Below are 21,822 nucleotides of genomic sequence, written 5' to 3'. Positions count from 1 at the left end.
ACATTGTTACATCATGCCAATAAAGCAAATTTAATTTTGAGAGAGAGAGAGAGAGAGAGAGAGAGAGAGAGAGAGAGAGAGAGAGAGAGAGAGAGAGAGAGAGAGAGAGAGAGAGAGAGAGAGAGAGAGAGAGAGAGAGAGAGAGAGAGCAAAAATAGAGCAAACGTGAAAGATTGCAAAAGAGGAGAAATAGAGTGAGAGAAATAGAGCAGAGAGAGAAAGAAAGATAAAGAGGAGGGGTTAGGGACAGGAGACATCAGGGTCAGAGCCAGACTGATTCTGGAGCAGGAAATGGAGCAGAGATCAAGGATATGTACAGAGTGATATACAACAGGATGGAAGAACCATCTCACCAGAGTCAGTTTGTTGATCTTCCTCTTCAGGGTTGAAGACTCATCCTTCATGTTGATGTTCTTGTACTGGTCTTCAATCTGAGGAGGGAGTAGACATTAAGTAACACAAATGCTGCTTGCCTTCAGCGAATCAGCATCTTCAGAGGCACAGATAGCAGCATAGATGTATTTTATTCAAAGGCGACTATCCCGAGTTCATCTGATTGTTTCATGAACCAATGAACCAAAATGCTTAGTGGGTGAACATAAGTGATTGGTTAGACTAGCAATTCAGGCAATAGGTGCCAAATTTGAGGTGAATTGTTCACTTTTTCATAAAAGCATGAAACTTTTAACTTGAACAAACTGTTCAAAGGAACCAAGTGTAATACTTTTATGAAAAAGTGAAAATGTATTTCAAATTTGGCCTGGACTGTAGAGGATATCTTTAGAGTGTACTAGATGGAACTGTATGAGGAATAGTCCAATGGTAAACTCACCAGCTTCATCTTCTGGACCTTGTGCTGCAGCTCACACACCTCGACTCATAGTGCCTCTTCAGATCACTTAGAGCTGCCTCAGACCTCTTGGCTTCCTACAGACAACACAAAGGATCAATGGTTTAGCATCATTCCCTCACTTATGGCCTCCACAAGGACTGAAGACACAACTATAGAGGATAACATCATCATCAACTGCTCACACACTGACAACATATAGAGACCACTACTGCCAAGAAACACAACTACTACTGTCCAAATTAATTCAATATTTAAGATTCTATGAGTGTTTGAGATTCTATGAGTAATCTGATCCCAGATCCCTCTCTATTTGACATGAGGGAAGAGATGAGCTGCACCCTTCTTATCAGTCTGTCTAAACATTGTAGGAACACAACCTGCCGATATCGCCTGATAACATGGACATCATTTCTGAAGTGAATCAGCAAGTGTGTGTGTGTGTGTGTGTGTCACCTGAAGCCTTGTGTTGTTCTCGGCTGTATGGATGCGTTGATCCATCTCCTCCTCCATCTCACTGAGTTGCATGGAGGCCTTGTCCTGGGCCCTGAGAAGAAATACACGTCCCAAAAAAATAAACGTCCCTTTTTCAGGACCCTGTCTTTCAAAGATAATCTGTAGAAATCCAAATAACTTCACAGATCTTCATTGTGAAGGGTTTAAACACTGTTTTCCATGCTTGTTCAATGAACCACAAACAATTAATGAACATGCACCTGTGGAACGGTCGTTAAGACACTAACAGCTTTCAGACGGTAGGCAATTAAGGTCACAGTTATGAAAACTTAGGCCTTTCTACTGACTCTGAAATACACCAAAAAAAAAGATGCCCAGGGTCCCTGCTCATCTGCGTGAACGTGCCTTACGCATGCTGCAAGGAGGCATGAGGACTGCAGATGTGGCCAGGGCAATAAATTGCAATGTCCGTACTGTGAGATGCCAAAGACAGCACTACAGGGAGACAGGACGGACAGCTGATCGTCCTCGCAGTGGCAGACCATGTGTAACAACACCTGCACGTCACTAACGAGTAACGGTTTTGTCTCACCAGGGGTAATGGTCGGATTCGCGTTTATCATCGAAGGAATGAGCGTTACACCGAGGCCTGTACTCTGAAGCGGGATCGATTTGGAGGTGGAGGGTCCGTCATGGTCTGGGGCAGTGAGTCACAGCATCATCGGACTGAGCTTGTTGTCATTGCCAGAAATCTCAACGCTGTGCATTACAGGGAAGACATCCTCCTCGCTCATGTGGTACCCTTCCTGCAGGCTCATCCTGACATGACCCTCCAGCATGACAATGCCACCAGCCATACTGCTCGCTCTGTGCGCGATTTCCTGCAAGACAGGAATGTCAGTGTTCTGCCATGGCCAGCGAAGAGCCCGGATCTTAATCCCATTGAGCACGTCTGGGACCTGTTGGATCGGAGGGTGAGGGCTAGGGCTAGGGCCATTCCTCCCAGAAATGTCTGGGAACTTGCAGGTGCCTGGTGGAAGAGTAGGGTAACATCTCACAGCAAAAACGAGCATATCTGGTGCAGTCCATGAGGGGGAGATGCACGGCAGTACTTAATGCAGCTGGTGGCCACACCAGATACTGACTGTTACTTTTGATTTTGACCCCCCTTTGTTCAGGGACACATTATTCCATTTCTGTTCGTCACATGTCTGTGGATCTTGTTCAGTTTATGTCTCAGGTTTTGAATCTTATTATGCTCATACAAATAATTACACATAATTAATCATATTATATCTGTGTTGGTGTGTGTAAAACATATTAATATATTATATTTGTGTTGGTGTGTGTAGAACATAATGTTATATCTGTGTTGGATTGTGTAGAACACAATATTATATTAGTGTTGGTGTGAGTAGAACATAATATGATATTATATTAGTGTTGGTGTGAGTAGAACATAATATGATATTATATTAGTGTTGGTGTGAGTAGAACATAATATGATATTATATCTGTGTTGGTGTGTGTAGAACATAATAACATATTATATCTGTGTTGGTGTGTGTAGAACATAATATTATATTGTATCTGTGTTGGTGTGTGTAGAACATAATAACATATTATATCTGTGTTGGTGTGTGTAGAACATAATATTATATTGTATCTGTGTTGGTGTGTTTAGAACATAATATTATATTGTATCTGTGTTGGTGTGTGTAGAACATAATATTATGTTATATCTGTGTTGGTGTGAGTAGAACATAATATTATATTGTATCTGTGTTGGTGTGTGTGTATTTGAGGGTGTGTATGATAAAATGTCTGCAGTGTATGTACAGTATGTGTTTTTAAGCAAACTGCATTTGTTGGTGAGTATGTGTGTGTGTGTACCGTTTGACAGCCAGGGCCAGGTTCTCCATCTCAGCGTTGTGCTGTTTGATCTCTCTGGTGAAACTCATGATGAGTCTCTCATACTGAGGCACCATCCTGGGCTCTGCCATACTGATGTTCTGATACAGCGTGGCTGCCTGCTCATTCCTACAGACAGACAGACGGACGGACAGACAGAGAACAGATGGACAGAAAGACGGACAGACGGACGGACGGACAGACGGGCAGACAGACAAACAGACAGACAGAAAGACGGACAGACGGACGGACAGGCAGACGGACGGACAGAGAACAGACGGACAGAAAGACGGACGGACGGACGGACGGACGGACAGACAGACAGACAGAAAGACAGACAGAGAACAGGTGCACAGAAAGACAGACATACAGAGAGACAGACAGACAGACAGACAGACAGACAGACAGACAGACAGACAGACAGACAGACAGACAGACAGACAGACAGACAGACAGACAGACAGACAGACAGACAGACAGACAGACAGACAGACAGACAGACAGACAGACAGACAGACAGACAACAGATGGACAGAAAGAAAGACAGACAGACAGACAGACAGACAGACAGACAGACAGACAGACAGACAGACAGACAGACAGACAGACAGACAGACAGACAGACAGACAGACAGACAGACAGACAGACAGACAGACAGACAGACAGACAGACAGACAGACAGACAGAGAACAGAAAGACAGACAGACAGACAGACAGACAGACAGACAGACAGACAGACAGACAGACATACGGAGACAGAGAACAGATGGACAGACAGACAGACAGACAGACAGACAGACAGACAGACAGACAGACAGACAGACAGACAGACAGACAGACAGACAGACAGACAGACAGACAGACAGACAGACAGACAGACAGACAGACAGACAGACAGACAGACATACGGAGACAGAGAACAGATGGACAGAAAGACAGACAGACAGAGAGACCGACAGAGAGGGAATGTTAACACAACAGCATAATGTCTGAACAGCTATTCACCACTAGAAGCATCTAGAACCACTAGTTAATATACCTCTCTAATAGCTACTATCATAACATTTATACAGCACACAAACATGATATTATTATGCTGCGTCAACAATATCATTCATTTCAACAGTGTTGACAGTGTTGTTGTACTTTGAAATGGAAGCTTACTCATCATGCGCTGGGTTCACATATCATTGCTATTTGTTGCACTGGAGAAGAAGTAGGTTTAACACTTAGGGGGGTGAAACACACCTGTTCATCTGTATACCTGTGAGGCCCACAGTATTTACCTAATATCTACATGCTCATTCAGGTACTGAAATGTTCATTTCTCATTTCCCTGACTGCATAATAATTGTGGAGCCATTTTACATGTTAATAACTCATTCATGCTTTGGTAAAAGTGGGTCAGATAGGTAGAGGTATCTAAAGTGTGTGGGTCAGATAGGTAGAGGTATCTAAAGTGTGTGGGTCAGATAGGTAGAGGTATCTAAAGTGTGTGGGTCAGATAGGTAGAGGTATCTAAAGTGTGTGGGTCAGATAGGTAGAGGTATCTAAAGTGTGTGGGTCAGATAGGTAGAGGTATCTAAAGTGTGTGGGTCAGATAGGTAGAGGTATCTAAAGTGTGTGGGTCAGATAGGTAGAGGTATCCAAAGTGTGTGGGTCAGATAGGTAGAGGTATCTAAAGTGTGTGATTGTGTGTTTGCCTTCAACATGGTGGCCAGATTACAATCCTTAAGCGTATAGACTCACTGTCACAGTCAACAGCCCTGTCAAGACAGGCAGCATCACTGGTACACGCCACAGGTCATAACATCTGGTGCTTACAGAGACATCACCTTCCTACATGCAAGCTAAGAAATGCAAAATACTTTTAACAGCAATACTTTTGATAGTAATATTTTTAACAGCAATTATTTTGATAGTAATCAAAAGTGACAGAGGTGCTTGGAGTTCTCATGTTCATAACACATCTAGTTACCTGCTTTCTTAAAGTAGAACTACTTAGGCGGGGAACCACAACTGATCACTGCTGTACTCCAACCATGGTCCTTCCATGGCAGGAGGAATGGATGACATGTTTGCGAACACAATGACGGTTTGTGCTGTTTGTACCTTCATTCTGTTACCAAACTTTGAAACTAAACTGTTCTTCAAGTAAATGTGTTTTTATAAAATGTTATTTTCAAATGCATAAAAGTTGTCCTTGTGCCAGAGTGAGCTCCCTCCCGGGTGTGCTCTGGGCATTAGTACATTCAGAGCGTTGTCAGATTGTCCCGTTAGTACATTCAGAGCGTTGTCAGATTGTCCCGTTAGTAAATTCAGAGCGTTGTCAGATTGTCCCGTTAGTACATTCAGAGCGTTGTCAGATTGTCCCGTTAGTACATTCAGAGCGTTGTCAGATTGTCCCGTTAGTAAATTCAGAGCGTTGTCAGATTGTCCCGTTAGTAAATTCAGAGCGTTGTCAGATTGTCCCGTTAGTACATTCAGAGCGTTGTCAGATTGTCCCGTTAGTACATTCAGAGCGTTGTCAGATTGTCCCGTTAGTACATTCAGAGCGTTGTCAGATTGTCCCGTTAGTACATTCAGAGCGTTGTCAGATTGTCCCGTTAGTACATTCAGAGCGTTGTCAGATTGTCCCGTTAGTACATTCAGAGCGTTGTCAGATTGTCCCGTTAGTAAATTCAGAGCGTTGTCAGATTGTCCCGTTAGTACATTCAGAGCGTTGTCAGATTGTCCCGTTAGTACATTCAGAGCGTTGTCAGATTGTCCCGTTAGTACATTCAGAGCGTTGTGCTCTCATTTAGAGCCACACTGGATGCTCTTGCCGAGCAGTGGGGTTGAGCATTCTGACCTCACAACGGCAGTCAAGCACCAGGATAACTGGCTAACGTTGGCTAGCTGGTAGCTACTTCCAGACACATAATGAGAGAACACCTCACTCTGATCATTTTACTTGCCCGAGCAGAGCTGCTTAGTCGGTTTACATGTTATTCAGAGCGTTGGTGACTGTAACTGTGCTGCTGGCAACAATTTAATGACACTTTTTTTACTGAAGTTTACTGATACCGGCCATATTCAACGGTTGTTGAGCGTTCGTAAATTAATCAGTTATTCTGCACTCCGGCACACTCAGACTAGAGTGCTCTGAAATTGGAGTAGATAGCCAGAGTGAATTTACAAACGCACCCTCTGTTACCCTATTGTAACCTCAGTCTCTGGATGTAGGCCTACTGTCTTTTTGAGGTTGGGCCCCCCCAGTGATTTTATCTGCTGCACCAGAAAACCCTCTGTCTCCATCCCTAATGGAGGGCCCCAGGGGTGGCCCTTTTCAAAGAAGCAGGCTAAGATGTTAGTTCTGATGGGTGTCTTTGTACAGCTGGTGAGGCTGGTGATCAAACAGTCATAATGAGGTCTATTTAAGATGTGATGGAGAACATTGATTAACACAGTGATTCTATGTCCCCTCCATGGTATTGTTAGCCGGTGTCTCAGTCCCATTCCCAGCCCTAGGGGGCAGGGTTCTCCCTCGAACTGCTCAATGGGACCTCATTTCATAACCTGTCATAGGATAGGCTACTGATACCTACCTTTCACTCCTCCCTTTTTTTTCTCTTTCTTTCGCTCATTCTTTCGGGTTAGGTTGCTGCATTTCTATTGGTTCTTCTAGAGATAACTGATGTATTAGAGCTAAACTGACCTGAGCACACACACGCACGCACACACACACACAAAAGGTGGAGCAGGTGTCCTAACCTCATTTAGTCAATATCATTGGAAACCGGAATAGAACAGCAGTTTCAATTTAAAAAACACTACAATCATACAACAAATATTGAGTATATTTATTTTATGAATCCAAATAAGGGCAGAACCTTCCTGTAGTCTATTGGTTACACACACTGGAAAAGTACATTGAAACTGTTTTATGACAATATGTAAAGAAAAATCATTTTGATTAGCCTATATTTTGTTGTTGCAATGTAAACCATACCTCACCTGGGTATGAACTTGGCATGGTCCCCCAGTCGGGTCTGGAAATCTTCCCAGGCCGGAGAAGAGACTTCCCAGCTCTCGCTCTCCATGTTCCCACAATACACTTGCTCCGAGATCCCGAGGAAGCCGCTAATGAACTCCGCTAGATTGATAGTCCCGTCTCTGTCGGTGTCCAGTTTAGAGAATATGTGCTCTCTCTCCGTCGGTGGAACATTGAGCTCTGAGCAGATTTGAATAAACTCGTATTTTTCAATCTGTCCAGAATTATCCACATCACAAGCGTGAAAGAGCGAACACAAACTCTCCCGGTCCCTACCCATGCCTGGTAATGACATGGTTCAGTCCAGAGTTGAAAGCCCCAGAAACCAAGCAGAAAACCACCAGGGGAAAGAACACTATGGGCAACAGCAATAAAGCAACGTGTTTAACCAATTAAATTCCTTTTACCACCACCTTACGAACTTCAAGTCTGAGATTTTTATCCAAGTCGTTCAACACTGTCAATCACCTTATCGAGGTCCTGAAAAGAAAAGAAAAATAGAGCGTTCATTCTCTCCAGGACTTCGACCACCTTGGGCTAACGGTATTAATGTGTCGTCCTTCGTCCTAGTATCATTTATCAAGTCTTGTGTCGTCCTTTGCGGTGCTGTGACAGTCCCCTTGCCGCGGGTCTCTTGCCAGGTACACAGGTGGTGAGAGGTGGGGTGCGACAGCTGCTGACGCGGATTACTTCTTGTGTTGGCCTCTCAACTTCCAGAACAGGCACAAAACAAACAAGAACTGTGTGCCCGGACACGCGCACTTACACAATTACCTGCAATAGGTTGAATAAACGAAACACAAGCAAAAACAACTGCGTTTCCATAGAGATAGTCTAGAAGACCAATACCCATTTCTGTCTACTAGATTTGTATTTATTAAACCAGGCATGTCGGTTAAGAACAAATTCTAATTTACAATGAACAGGGAGTTAAACTGCCTTATCGGCTCAGATTCGATCTAGCAACCTTTCGGTTACAGGTCCAAAGAGCTAACCATTAGGACACTTGCTGCCACTAGATAATGGGAAACTTTCACTAACAATCAGCATGTAATTTTTTTATAACAAATCTACAAAATATGTGTATCTTGACTAGATAGATGTAATTTGGATAAAGATTGCCTGACACCACATCATTGTATGAAGGAGGTGATGGAAGGAGGGCCCTTGACACACTTGTGCTGTGGGCACTCCTCATTCTTTATATCACACAGGCTGCATTTACAAAGTCGTGGTAACTGTGGAGGAGTTTGTCAGATGTGTTATTAATTTCAACAATAAGTGTGTCTGTGTGTATTAAGTCAGCGGGTTGAGTGTAACAGTGGGGTTGATGTCTCTGATCTCCTTCTCAGTAGGGATGTAGGCACAGCCGTAGAGATGCAGTAGCTTCAACCTAGAGAGAGAGAGAGACCGATCAAAATTCCCTGAACACTCTTCATGCTTCTTTATGTAACACACGCTGTATTTAAAAAGTGTTTAATTTGATTTGAGTCATGCCTCTGTGGTAACTGTGGAGGACTTTGTCAGATGTGTTATCAATTTCAACAAAAAGTGTGTCTGAGAAAACCTAGTCAGTCGAACAACTGAATGCATTCAACTGAAATGTGTCTTCCGCATTTAACCCAACCCCTCTGAAACAGAAGTGTGAGGGGCTTCAATAATCAACATCCACATCTTCAGCACCAGGGGAACAGTGGGTTAACTGCCTTGCTCAGGGGCAGAACAACATATTTTTACCTAGTCAGCCCAGGATTCAATCCAGCAACCTTTTGGTTACTGGTCCAACGCTCTAGTGTGTGTATCAAGTCAGCGGGTTGAGTGTAAGAGTGGTGTTGATGTCTCTGATCTCCTTCTCAGTAGGGATGTAGGCACAGCCGTAGAGGTGCAGTAGCTTCAACCTAAAGAGAGAGAGAGAGAGACCTATTAAAATTTCCTGAACAGAAATCAACAGAAAACTGACATTTCTATGGGTCGTTGATTTTTCCTCTCAATCTATCTGCTTATCACTTTGTGTGTTATGATCTAGGATCCGCTTCCCCTCCCCAATGTTAACCTTAGCCGTTAGTGGGGAAAACCACCCTACGTCGTTGACATGCATGTGTGCTTTAGTTCTACCGTTTGCACTGCCTGCTGAGGTTGTGGATGGCCTCTGGGCTGATCTGGCAGAAGCTCAGTTTGACAGTGTGGAGATGAGTGCTGCAGTACTTTGCCAACAGGCTCACCCTGTTAGGGACACACAAGTTACACATAGTCAGTGACACACAAGTTACACATAGTCAGTGACACACAAGTTACACACACAGTCAGTGACACACATACACGGCCAAGAAGAAGTCAAGAATGTCAGAAGCATGGAAGCATTAGAAATCAACCCTGCAAACTTCTGCATGACTATCAGTGCTGTGTACAGATGTAGGATCTTAATTTGATCAGTTTTTTGTTGCTGAGAATTTTCTTACAAAGCAGGTAATGCAAACTTGTACTGTTTTTGAGTTTTAAAAAGGATTCTAAAGTTTTGTAATTTCCACTTTGAAATGTCAGACTTGATTTAATATAACGAAAAATGTATCAACCCTTACAAAATTAATTATAATTAATTTTAATCCACAAACTGTAACAATTCATATTTCCTGTTTCTGCAGGATTATATTGCTGATGTAGCAAACTGGCTCAAATTAAGATAATATATGAAAATTGTGTGTGTGTGTGTGTGTGTGTGTGTGTGTGTGTGTGTGTGTGTGTGTGTGTGTGTGTGTGTGTGTGTGTGTGTGTGTGTGTGTGTGTGTGTGTGTGTGTGTATGGGTGTGTGTGTGTGTGTGTGTGTGTGTGTGTGTGTGTGTGTGTGTGTGTGTGTGTGTGTGTGTGTGTGTGTGTGTGTGTGTGTGTGTGTGTGTGTGTGTGTGTGTGTATGCAGGGCAATGGCTGCCTATGAGGACACAGAAGCCCGGTCCTGGGTAACAATTTTTTTTTAAATAAAATATAAAATAAAATACATACAGTACCAGTCAAAAGTTTGGACACACCTACTAATCTTTCAAAGGTTTTTCCTTATTTTTACTATTTTCTACATTGTAGAATAATAGTGAAGACATCCAAACTATGAAATAACACATATGGAATCATGTATTAACCTAAAAGGTGTTAAACTAATCTAAATATATTTTATTTTGAGATTCTTCAAAGTAGCCACCCTTTTCCTTGATGACAGCTTTGCACTCTCTTGGAATTCTCTCAACCAGCTTCACCTGGAATGCTTTTCCAACAGTCTTGAAGGAGTTCCCACATATGCTGAACATTTGATGGCTGCTTTTCCTTCACTCTGTGGTCCAACTCAGAGGTCATCTGATGCAGCACTCCATCACACTCCTTCTTGGTTAAATAGCCCTTACACAGCCTGGAGGTGTGTTGGGTCATTGTCTGATGAAAACAAATGATTGTCCCACTAAGCGCAAACCAGATGGGATTTCGTATCGCTGCAGAATGCTGTGGTAGCCATGCTGGCAATGTGCCTGGCAATGTGCCTTGAATTCTAAATAAATCACCAGCAAAGCACCCGCACACCATCACACCTCCTCCTCCATGCTTCACAGAGGGAACCACACATGCGGAGATCAACCGTTTACATACTTGTGTTGTCACACCTGATCTGATTCACCTATCCTTGTGCTTGTCTCCACCCCCCTCCAGGTGTCGCCCATCTTCCCCATTGTCCCCTGTGTTTTCATACCTGTGTTTTCTGTCTGTCTGTGCCAGTTCGTCTTGTTTATTCAAGTCAACCAGTGTTTTTTTTTGTCTCAGCTCCTGCTTTTCCCCAGTCTCTCTTTTCTTGCCATCCTGGGTTTGACCCTTGCCTGTCCTGACTCTGAGCACGCCTGCAGTCCTGTACCTTTACCCCACCTCTGGATTACTGACCTCTGCCTGCCTTTGACCTGTCTTTTGCCCCCGTTGGATTATTAAACTGTTGTTAATTCGACGTTGTCTGTATCTGGGTCTTACCTTCAAACCTGTTACTCTGTATCTCACAAAGACATGGCGGTTGGAACCAAAAATCTCAAATTTGGATTCATTGGACCAAAGGACAGATTTCCACCGGTCTAATGTCCATTGCTCATATTTCTTGGCCCAAACAAGTCTCTTCTTCTTATTGGTGTCCTTTAGTAGTGATTTCTTTGCAGTAATTTGACCATGAAGGCCTGATTCACGCAGTCTCCAAAGAACAGTTGATGTTGGATGTCTGTTACTTGAAGTCTGTGAAGCATTCATTTGGGCTGCAATTTCTGAGGCTGGTAACTCTACTGAACTTATTCTCTGCATAACTCTGGGTCTTCCTTTCCTGTGTTGGTCCTCATGAGAGCCAGTTTCATCATAGCGCTTGATGAATTTTGCGACTGCACTTGAAGAAACTTTCAAAGTTCCGGATTGACAGACCTTCATGTCAAAAAGTAATGATGGACTGTCATTTCTCCTTGCCTATTTGAGCTGTTCTTGCCATAATATGGACTTGGTCTTTTACCAAACAAATCTTGTGTACACCACCCCTACCTTGTCACAACACAACTTATTGGCTCAAACACATTAAGAAGGAAATAAATTCCACAAATGAACTTTTAACAAGGCACACCTGCAAAATTTCAATGCATTCCAGGTGACTACTTCATAAAGCTGGTTGAGAGAACGCCAAGAGTTTGCAAAGCTGTCATCAAGACAAAAGGTGGCTACTTTGAAGAATCTCATATATAAAATATATTTTGATTTGTTTAACACTTTTTTGGTTACTACATGATTCCATATGTGTTATTTCATAGTTTTGATGTCTTCCCTATTATTCTAAAATGTAGAAAATATAAAAAATAAAGAAAAAGCCTTGAATGAGTAGGTGTTCTAAAACGTTTGACCGGTAGTGTATATACAGCACATTCGGAAGGTTTTCAGACCCCTTCACTTTTTCTACATTTTTTTACATTCCCAAAACATATCTGCAGCATTGAAGGTCCCCAAGAAACTTCATCATTCTTGTGGCCAGTGACCATGGTGATGCTCTCTGTGCTCGGATAATTTATTGTCATTTATTCAACCTTCATTTAAACATGGAGTCAATTTGAGATTAAAAGTATATTTTACAAGAGAGCCCTGTATACATTACAATAAAAACATAATTATAAAGCAACATGCACACATTTGTGTACAAAACAATATAATTCAGCATACAATAAACCAAAATAAACATATTTAATGAAAACAATCACATTCAACGACATAGAGGACCTCAATCAATCATTGAAACTTCCTGAGTGGCACCGGCACATCTAACTGCAGTGAACTCTGCAGATTGTTCCACAAATTAGGGGCCTAAAAACAAAACGCAGATTTTCCCAAATCTGTGGAGACTGAAGGGATCTAGTGTTGTCCATTCCTGAGAACAGGTTTGGTAACTTATGATTCTTACCTTAATTAATGAAGTTACATATGAAGGGATGTTCTGTAAGATATCTTTGTAAATAAATCAAAGAGAATGCAGCTCTCTTCTTCCAGACAGAGGTCCATCCCACATTTTCATACAGACTACAATGATGAGTCCTAAGATTGTCCCCTGTGAAAAAACGTATTGTGGAATGTTACGCTGACGCGGCTTACCTACTTTAGCATTCTCTTGTGTCAACTTCACAACTTCGAGAAAAAGAGGAACAAAACAAACAAGAACTGTGCGTCCGAACAAGCGCAGTAACATAATGACCTGTAATAGGTTGAATAAACAAAACACACACACAAAAGTGTTTCCATAGAGATAGTCTAGAAGACCAAGACCCATTTCTGTCTGGCTGCTAGATATTTTGTATTTGACCTTTATTTAACTAGGCAAGTCAGTTAAGAACAAATTCTTATTTACAATGACGGTCTACCATGGTCAAACCTGGACAACACTGGGCCACTACAGCATGGATTTAAACCAGGGGATGTAGTGACCCCTCTTGCACTGAGATGCAGTGCCTTAGACTGCTGCACCACTCGGGAGCCTCCCAGAGAATGGGAAACTTTCACTAACAATCAGCATGTACATTTAAAATTAAAATATCTACAAAATATGTGTATCTTGACTAGATAGATGTAATTTGGATAAAGCTTGCCTGACACCACATCATTGTATGAAGGAGGTGATGGAAGGAGGGCCCTTGACACACTTGTGCTGTGGGCACTCCTCATTCTTTATATCACACAGGCTGCATTTACAAAGTCGTGGTAACTGTGGAGGAGTTTGTCAGATGTGTTATTAATTTCAACAATAAGTGTGTCTGTGTGTGTGTGTATCAAGTCAGCGGGTTGAGTGCAACATTTGGGTTGATGTCTCTGATCTCCTTCTCAGTAGGGATGTAGGCACAGCCGTAGAGGTGCAGTAGCTTCAAACTAGAGACAGGGAGAGAGAGGCCCATTAGACATTTTTTTTTATAAAGCCCTTATTAAAATTCCCTGAACAGAAATCAACAGAAAACTGACATTTCTAAGGGTTGTTGATTTTTCCTCTAAATCTATCTGCTTATCACTTTGTGTGTTATGCCTCTGGGGTTTCCCAAGGTACAGATCTAGGATCAGCTTCCCCTCCCCAATGTTAACCTTAGCCGTTAGTGGGGAAAACCACCCTACGTCGTTGACATGCATGTCTGCTTTAGTTCTACCGTTTGCACTGCCTGCTGAGGTTGTGGATGGCCTCTGGGCTGATCTGGCAGAAGCTCAGTTTGACAGTGTGGAGATGAGTGCTGCAGTACTTTGCCAACAGGCTCACCCTGTTAGGGACACACAAGTTACACATAATCAGTGACACACAAGTTACACACACAGTCAGTGACACACAAGTTACACATAATCAGTGACACACAAGTTACACATAGTCAGTGACACACAAGTTACACATAATCAGTGACACACAAGTTACACACACAGTCAGTGACACACAAGTTACACATAGACAGTGACACACAAGTTACACATAGTCAGTGACACACAAGTTACACATAATCAGTGACACACAAGTTACACATAATCAGTGACACACAAGTTACACATAGTCAGTGACACACAAGTTACACATAGTCACAGTTGACACACAAGTTACACATAGTCAGTGACACACAAGTTACACACACAGTCAGTGACACACAAGTTACACATAATCAGTGACACACAAGTTACACATAGTCAGTGACACACAAGTTACACATAGTCAGTGACAAACAAGTTACACACAGAGTCAGTGACACACAAGTTACACATAGTCAGTGACACACAAGTTACACACACAGTCAGTGACAAACAAGTTACACACAGAGTCAGTGACACACAAGTTTCACACACAGTCAGTGACAAACAAGTTACACACACAGTCAGTGACAAACAAGTTACACACACAGTCAGTGACACACATACACAGCCAAGAAGAAGTCAAGAATGTTATAAGCATGGAAGCATTAGAATATCAACCCTGCAAGCTTCTGCGTGACTGTGGGTTTAGTCTACAAATGTAGGATCTTAATTTGATCACAGAATTTTCTTGCAAAGCAGGTCATGCAAATTTGTACTGTATTTGAGTTTTAAAAAGGATTCGAAAGATTGCAATTTCCACTTTGAAATTTCAGACTTGATTTGATCTAATGAAAAATGTATCAAGCCCTACAAAAATGTCTATTAATTATAATCCACATACCAACTCACATTTCCTGTTTCTGATGGAATATATTCCTGCTGTAGCAAACTGTCTCAAAAAAATATATGCAGTGCATTCGGAAAGGAATAAGACCCCTCTACTTTTTCCACATTTTGTTACGTTACAGCCTTATTCTAAAATGGATAAAATAAATAAAACATCCTCATCAATCTACTAACAATACCCCATAAATACAAAGTGAAAACACATTTTAAAATATTCCTTCAAATATATTGAAAATAAAAAACAGAAATACCTTATTTACATAAGTATTCAGACCCTTTGCTATGTGGTTAGAGCATTGGACTAGTTGGACTAGCATTGGACTAGTTGACTAGTAACCGTAAGGTTGCAAGTTCAAATCCCCGAGCTGACAAGGTACAAAATCTGTCGTTCTGCCCCTGAACAGGCAGTTAACCCACTGTTCCTAGGCCGTCATTGAAAATAAGAATTTGTTCTTAACTGACTTGCCTAGTAAAATAAAGGTAAAATAAAAAATAAAAAAAATAAAAAATTGATCATCCTTGAGATGTTTCTACAACTTGAATGGAGTCCACCTGTCGTAAATTCAATTGATTGGACATGATTTGGAAAGACACACACCTGTCTATGTAAGGTCCCACAGTTGACAGTGCATGTCAGAGAAAAAACCAAGCCATGAAGTTGAAAAAATTGTCCGTAAAGGTCAGAGACAGGATTGAGTTGCAGCACTCCACCAATCAGACCTTTATGGTAGAGTGGCCAGACGGAAGCCACTCCTCAGTAAAAGGCACATGACAGCACTCTTGGAGTTTGCGAAAAGGCACTTAAAGAACTCTCAGACTATGAGAAACAAGATGATCTGGTCTGATGAAACCAAGATTGAACTCTTTAGCCTGAATGCCAAGCATCACATCTGGAGGAAACCAGACACAACTCATCATCTGGCCAATACCATCCCTACGGGGAAGCACGGTGGTGGCAGCATCATGCTGTGGTTGTTTTTCAGTGGCAGGGACTAGGAGACTTGTCAGGATCGAGGGAAAAATGAATGGAGAAAAGTACAGAGAGATCCTTGATGAAAACCTGATCCAGAGCACTCAGTACCTCAGACTGCGGCAAAGGTTCCCCTTCCAACAGGACAACGACAATACGCACACAATCAGCATTTTCAGTATTATTCAATAGATTCACCATCAACATCTAAAATACTCTTTTCAAGATCTGGCCTTGAAATACATTCAAATACAGCCCGCAGAGATAAAATGGTGATTAATGCATTCATGATATCAATTTTGTCAGTAATAGGGCCGGAATCTAAATGTATCATTTGGGGGAGAGAAAAGGAGAAACAACCCTTCAGTGATGTAACATCTTTCCAAAATGTAGCAGGGTTCCCTGTACATTCAGATAGTGTATTAACATAATATCTCATTTAGCTTTTTTTAACTAGTTTTACACACATATTTCTCAACCGCCTGAAAGACTGCCGAGTCTGTGAATCTCTCTTGTGTATGACTTCAGATAGCGCTGAATTGAACCAAGGGCAATACTTATTTTTAATTGTTTAATTTTTTAAATTTAGCCCAAACAACTACCTCTCCCCCTACTGTATTTATTTATTTATTTTGCTCCTTCGCACTCCCATTATTTCTATCTCTACTTTGCACATTCTTCCACTGCAAATCTACCATTCCAGTGTTTTTTAAATATATTTTTTACTTGCTATATTGTATTTACTTAGCCACCATGGCGTTTTTTGCCTTTACCTCCCTTTGCTCACATTGTACATAGACTTGTTTTTCTACTGTATTATTGACTGTATGTTTGTTTTACTCCATGTGTGTTGTTGTACCGGTCGAACTGCTTTTCTTTATCTTGGCCAGGTCGCAATTGTAAATGAGAACTTGTTCTCAACTAGCCTACCTGGTTAAATAAAGGTGAAATAAAATAAAAATACAAAATGAAAAGGGAGCATGTTGTCATGACGTTGGCCCGTGGGTAAGGTTTATGACCCCCCCATAAATACCTTTCTCCCTTCCCTCTTTCTTGACTCTACAGAGGGAATAGCCTTTGAATAGCCTTTGTTAAACATAGAGAGTCTGGGAGCATCAAACAAGTGGAGGGAAAGGAACCATATGCGTTGGTACTTAATGAATATGATGTCAGTTCGGTTGTCATCTGAGAAATTATGACTGATGACAGGACGACCTAAACTGTATCTGGGAAAGTCTACACATTATAGTTATCAGATTCACATGGAATTGTTGTGCAATTCAAATGTTTAAATATAAAATTATTTGTGAAAAGATTCAATGTAATTTTAGCTTCCAAATAAGAGATTTGGATTTTCATAAGGTTAGGGCTCTGCTTAATCAGTGGCCCGCCCCTATGAAGAGACATGGGTTATAAACTATGAAACACACCCTTCTCTCCCTCCACTATATAAGCCCTTGACGAAAATGTAACCTCCTGTTCCGAGGACGATAGGACGACAGTCCATACGTTGAAAAGGACGAACATGTCAACTACAGAACTAAGCCAACCTCAGCGTGAGCTTTGGTTGCGAATGGTATGAACTTTGAATTGATATCTCCTAACCATTGAGTTAGCAGCGGCCGCTGTAAACGTGGGCTAGGAAAGGACGGACAGAGTATCCCATCTACCACACAACTACGACACTACAACATATCCCGTTCCCCACCAGAGACACTCTTCAAATGACAACGGACTCTGTTGGGCAACACGACCTTCCATCTACCACCAACCTATTGAAGCGCAGCTCAGAGTTAAAATGTATTGCATTTTCCTTTTCCAAATGGGCGGTAATTTAGAATGCATAAGATTCTGTATTTACGATAGAGTAGCTGCCTATGGCCCGATAGAGACATCCCTTTGTTCTTCAGTCTTCCCGCTCTTTCACTCAAACCCAACCCCCGTTCTTTGTGTAACCAGCTGTCATATCTGTTCCATCCGCTAGGGACGTTTTCCTTTATGACATAATTTGTTATCAATATATGATTAATTCTGTGTATATGTAATTCTGTGTGATTAGTTAGGTATTTAGTACATAAATAATTAAACCCATTTTTTTATTTGCTGATTCAACTTGTTAGCCAGCGTTCGTGAAGATAACCAAGAATTTACAACTTTCAGATGAGACTGAAATAAAGTGACAATTAATATTGACTGCTATTGATGTAAAATATTACTAGGTCTTTTAGAGTTTATTCGGAAGATAACAGCTCTATAAATATTATTTCGTTGTGCCCCGACTTTCTCGTTAATTACATTTACATGATTAGCTCAATCAGGTAATATTAATTACAGAGAAAGGATTTTATAGAATAGCATGACATATCACTTAATCCGGCATAGCCAAAGACACGACAATGTTTATCTATAAAACAATTGAAACATTTGAGAAGTGGTTCAGAGCCAACTCTGGGTCAGGCATAGATGCAATACAATCAAAGTCACCAAAATAAAGATCACAAAAAAAGGCCTGTTCATTGAAATGATCAAAATTCCTCTTGTTAATAAAACAAGGTTTGGATCTAGGCATCTGTATATCCCTGACACATACAATAAGGCATTGGACACTAATATCCATAGCAAATACCCCACTCCCAGAATATTTCTCTGGACTATTTGAAAATATGAGGTCAATCAAAGTCGATTTCGTAGGGTCCTTTAAGTTTGGACAAGTGGGCTTTGGAATCAGCTGGGTTAAAAGCAGTGGTCCGAGCTTAATCATTGCTTTAAAGCAGTGCGTCTTTGTGACAGTGGTCATTGTGCGGTCATTAAAGTCTCTAGTAGTTTGTTGCTAGTGAATAACCAATCCCTTTCCTAGTGTGCAGATTAATGGAAGAATCCAATGAACAATATTAATGTGTTGTGTGTCAACAAAGTTACAGACACGGCAACCAGTGGAAGTGCAATTCAAGTGCAGGTTGAGTCAAATCAAATCAAATTTTATGTGTCACATACACATGGTTAGCTGATGTTAATGCGAGTGTAGCGAAATGCTTGTGCTTCTAGTTCCGACAATGCAGTAATAACCAACGAGTAATCTAACCTAACAATTTCACAACAGTTACCTAATACACACAAGTGTAAAGGGATGAAGAATATGTACATAAAGATATATGAATGAGTGATGGTACAGAACGGCATAGGCAAGATGAAGTAGATGGTATCGGGTACAGTATATACATATGAGATGAGTAATGTAGGGTATGTAAAACATTATATAAGTGGCATTGTTTAAAATGGCTAGTGATACATGTATTACATAAAGATGGCAAGATGCAGTAGATGGTATAGAGTACAGTATATACATATGAGATTAGTAATTATGGTATATAAACATTATATTAAGTGGCATTGTTTAAAGTGGCTCGTGATACATTTTTTACATGTATGGCAGCAGCCACTCAATGTTAGTGGTGGCTGTTTAACAGTCTGATGGCCTTGAGATAGAAGCTGTTTTTCAGTCTCTCGGTCCCTGCTTTGATGCACCTGTACTGACCTCGCCTTCTGGATGATAGCGGGGTGAACAGGCAGTGGCTGGGGTGGTTGTTGTCCTTGATGATCTTTATGGCCTTCCTGTGACATCGGGTAGTGTAGGTGTCCTGGAGGGCAGGTAGTTTGCCCCCGGTGATGCGTTGTGCAGACCTCACTACCCTCTGGAGAGCCTTACGGTTGTGGGCAGAGCAGTTGCCGTACCAGCCTGACAGGATGCTCTCGATTGTGCATCTGTAAAAGTTTGTGAGTGTTTTTGGTGACAAGCCAAATTTCTTCAGCCTCCTGAGGTTGAAGAGGAGCTGCTGCATCTTCTTCACCACGCTGTCTGTGTGGGTGGACCAATTCAGTTTGTCCGTGATGTGTCCTCCGAGGAACTTAAAACTTACTACCCTCTCCACTACTGTCCCGTCGATGTGGATAGGGGTGGCTCCCTCTGCTGATTCCTGAAATCCCCAATCTCCTTCTTTGTTTTGTTGACGTCTACGGTGTCAGGTAGGGTGGAGGTGACTAGTCCTTGACTAGTCTCTCAAAGCACTTCATGATGACGAAGTGAGTGCTACAGGGCGGTAGTCATTTAACTCAGTTACCTTAGCTTTCTTGGGAACAGGAACAATGGTGGCCCTCTTGAAGCATGTGGGAACAGCAGACCGGGATAAGGATTGATTGAATATATCCGTAAACACACCAGCCAGCTGGTCTGTGCATGCTCTGAGGACGCGGCTGGGGATGCCGTCTGGGCTTCCAGCCTTGCGAGGGTTAACACGTTTAAATGTTTTACTCACGTCGGCTGCAGTGAAGGAGAGTCCGTAGGTTTTGGTAGCGGGCCGTGTCAGTGGCACTGTATTGTCCTCAAAGCGAGCAAAGAAGTTGTTTAGTCTGTCTGGGAGCAAGACATCCCGGTCCGCGATGGAGCTGGTTTTCTTTTTATAATCTGTGATTGACTCTAGACCCTGCCACATACCTCTTGTGTCTGAACCGTTGAATTGTGACTCTACTTGTCTCTATACTGATGCTTAGCTTGTTTGATTGCCTTGCTACACTGTTTGTATTCCGTCATGTTTCTGGTCACCTTGCCCTGGTTAAAAGCAGTGGTTCAGTTTTGCGTGATTGCTGCCATCAATCCATGGTTTCTGGTTGGGGAATGTTTTGATAGTTGCTGTGGGTACAACATTGCCAATGCACTTGCTAATGAACTCGAATTAGCGTATTCGTAAATGTTGTTGTTTGACGCACTGCGGAACATATCCCAATCCACGTGATGGAAGCAATCTTGAAGCGTGGAATCAGATTGGTCGGACCAGCGTTGACCAGACCTGAGCGTGGGAGCATCCATTTTCAGTTTCTGTCTATAGGCTGGAAGCAACAAAATGGAGTCGTGGTCAGCTTTTCCGAAATGAGGGCGGGGAGTTAGAATAAAAATGCATCGCGGAAGTTAGAATAAAAATGATCCAGGGTTTTACCAGCCCTGGTAGCACAATCAATATGCTGATAGAATTTAGGGAGTCTTGTTTTCAGATTAGCCTTGTTAAAATCCTCAGCTACAATGAATGCAGCCTCAGGATATGTGGTTTCCAGTTTACATAGTCAAATAAAGTTTGTTCAGGGCCATCGATGTGTCTGCTTGGGGGGGAATATATACGGCTCTGATTATAATCGAAGAGAACTCTCTTGGTAGATAATGCGGTCGACATTTGATTGTGAGGAATTCTAAGTCAGGTGAACAGAAGGACTTGAGTTCCTGTATGTTGTTGTGACCACACCACGTCTCATTAACCATAAGGCATACCCACCCGCCCCTCTTCTTACCAGAAAGATGTTTGTTTCTGTCGGCACGATGCGTGAAGAAACCAGCTGGCTGTACCGACTCCGATAGCGTCTCTCGAGTGAGCCATGTTTCCGTGAAGCAAAGAACGTTACAGTCTCTGATGTCCCTCTGGAATGCTACCCTTGCTCGGATTTCATCAACCTCGTTGTCAAGAGACTGGACATTGGTGAGTAATATGCTCGGGAGCAGTGTGCGATGTGCCCGTCTCCGGAGCCTGACCAGAAGACCGCTTCGTCTGCCCCTTTTACGGCCGGGTTCTATTGGTTCGCCGGCTGGGATCCGATCCATTGTCCTGGGTGGTGGGCAAAACACAGGATCCGCTTCGGGAAAGTCATATTCCTGGTCGTAATGATGGTGAGTTGACGTTGCTCTTATATCCAGTAGTTCCTCCCGACTGTATGTAATAAAACCTAAGATTTCCTGGGGTACCAATGTAATAAATAACACGTAAAAAAACAAAATACTCCATAGTTTCCTAGGAACGCGAAGCGAGGCGGCCATCTCTGTCAGTGCCGGAAGTAGATGTAGAGTATGTGATATATTA

At 42.1% G+C, this 21,822-nt stretch overlaps 2 protein-coding genes across 2 annotated transcripts in view; both read right to left on the bottom strand.

Annotated features, from left to right (window-relative positions):
* The window catches only part of LOC124034625 (ras and EF-hand domain-containing protein-like), a 29,154-nt gene extending 21,159 nt beyond the window's left edge, over positions 1–7,995 (bottom strand). The window contains 6 exon segments of the mRNA XM_046348045.1: positions 354–431; positions 833–876; positions 879–927; positions 1,307–1,397; positions 3,200–3,346; positions 7,215–7,995. Of these exon segments, the coding sequence (XP_046204001.1) occupies positions 354–431; positions 833–876; positions 879–927; positions 1,307–1,397; positions 3,200–3,346; positions 7,215–7,546 (741 nt within the window). The 5' untranslated portion in view covers positions 7,547–7,995.
* A 5,550-nt stretch (positions 7,996–13,545) lies between these two features.
* Positions 13,546–21,822, bottom strand: part of LOC124034624 — a 19,053-nt gene continuing 10,776 nt past the window's right edge. The window contains exons 13-14 of the mRNA XM_046348044.1: positions 13,923–14,030; positions 13,546–13,653 (exon numbers count right to left, since the gene is read on the bottom strand). Of these exons, the coding sequence (XP_046204000.1) occupies positions 13,557–13,653; positions 13,923–14,030 (205 nt within the window). The 3' untranslated portion in view covers positions 13,546–13,556. The remainder of the gene's footprint in view (positions 13,654–13,922; positions 14,031–21,822) is intronic.

This window comes from Oncorhynchus gorbuscha, linkage group LG04 (assembly GCF_021184085.1).
Source record: "Oncorhynchus gorbuscha isolate QuinsamMale2020 ecotype Even-year linkage group LG04, OgorEven_v1.0, whole genome shotgun sequence".
NCBI lineage: Eukaryota > Metazoa > Chordata > Actinopteri > Salmoniformes > Salmonidae > Oncorhynchus > Oncorhynchus gorbuscha.
Note: the sequence above shows the minus strand (reverse complement) of the source record. Positions and strands in the feature narration are given on the sequence as shown.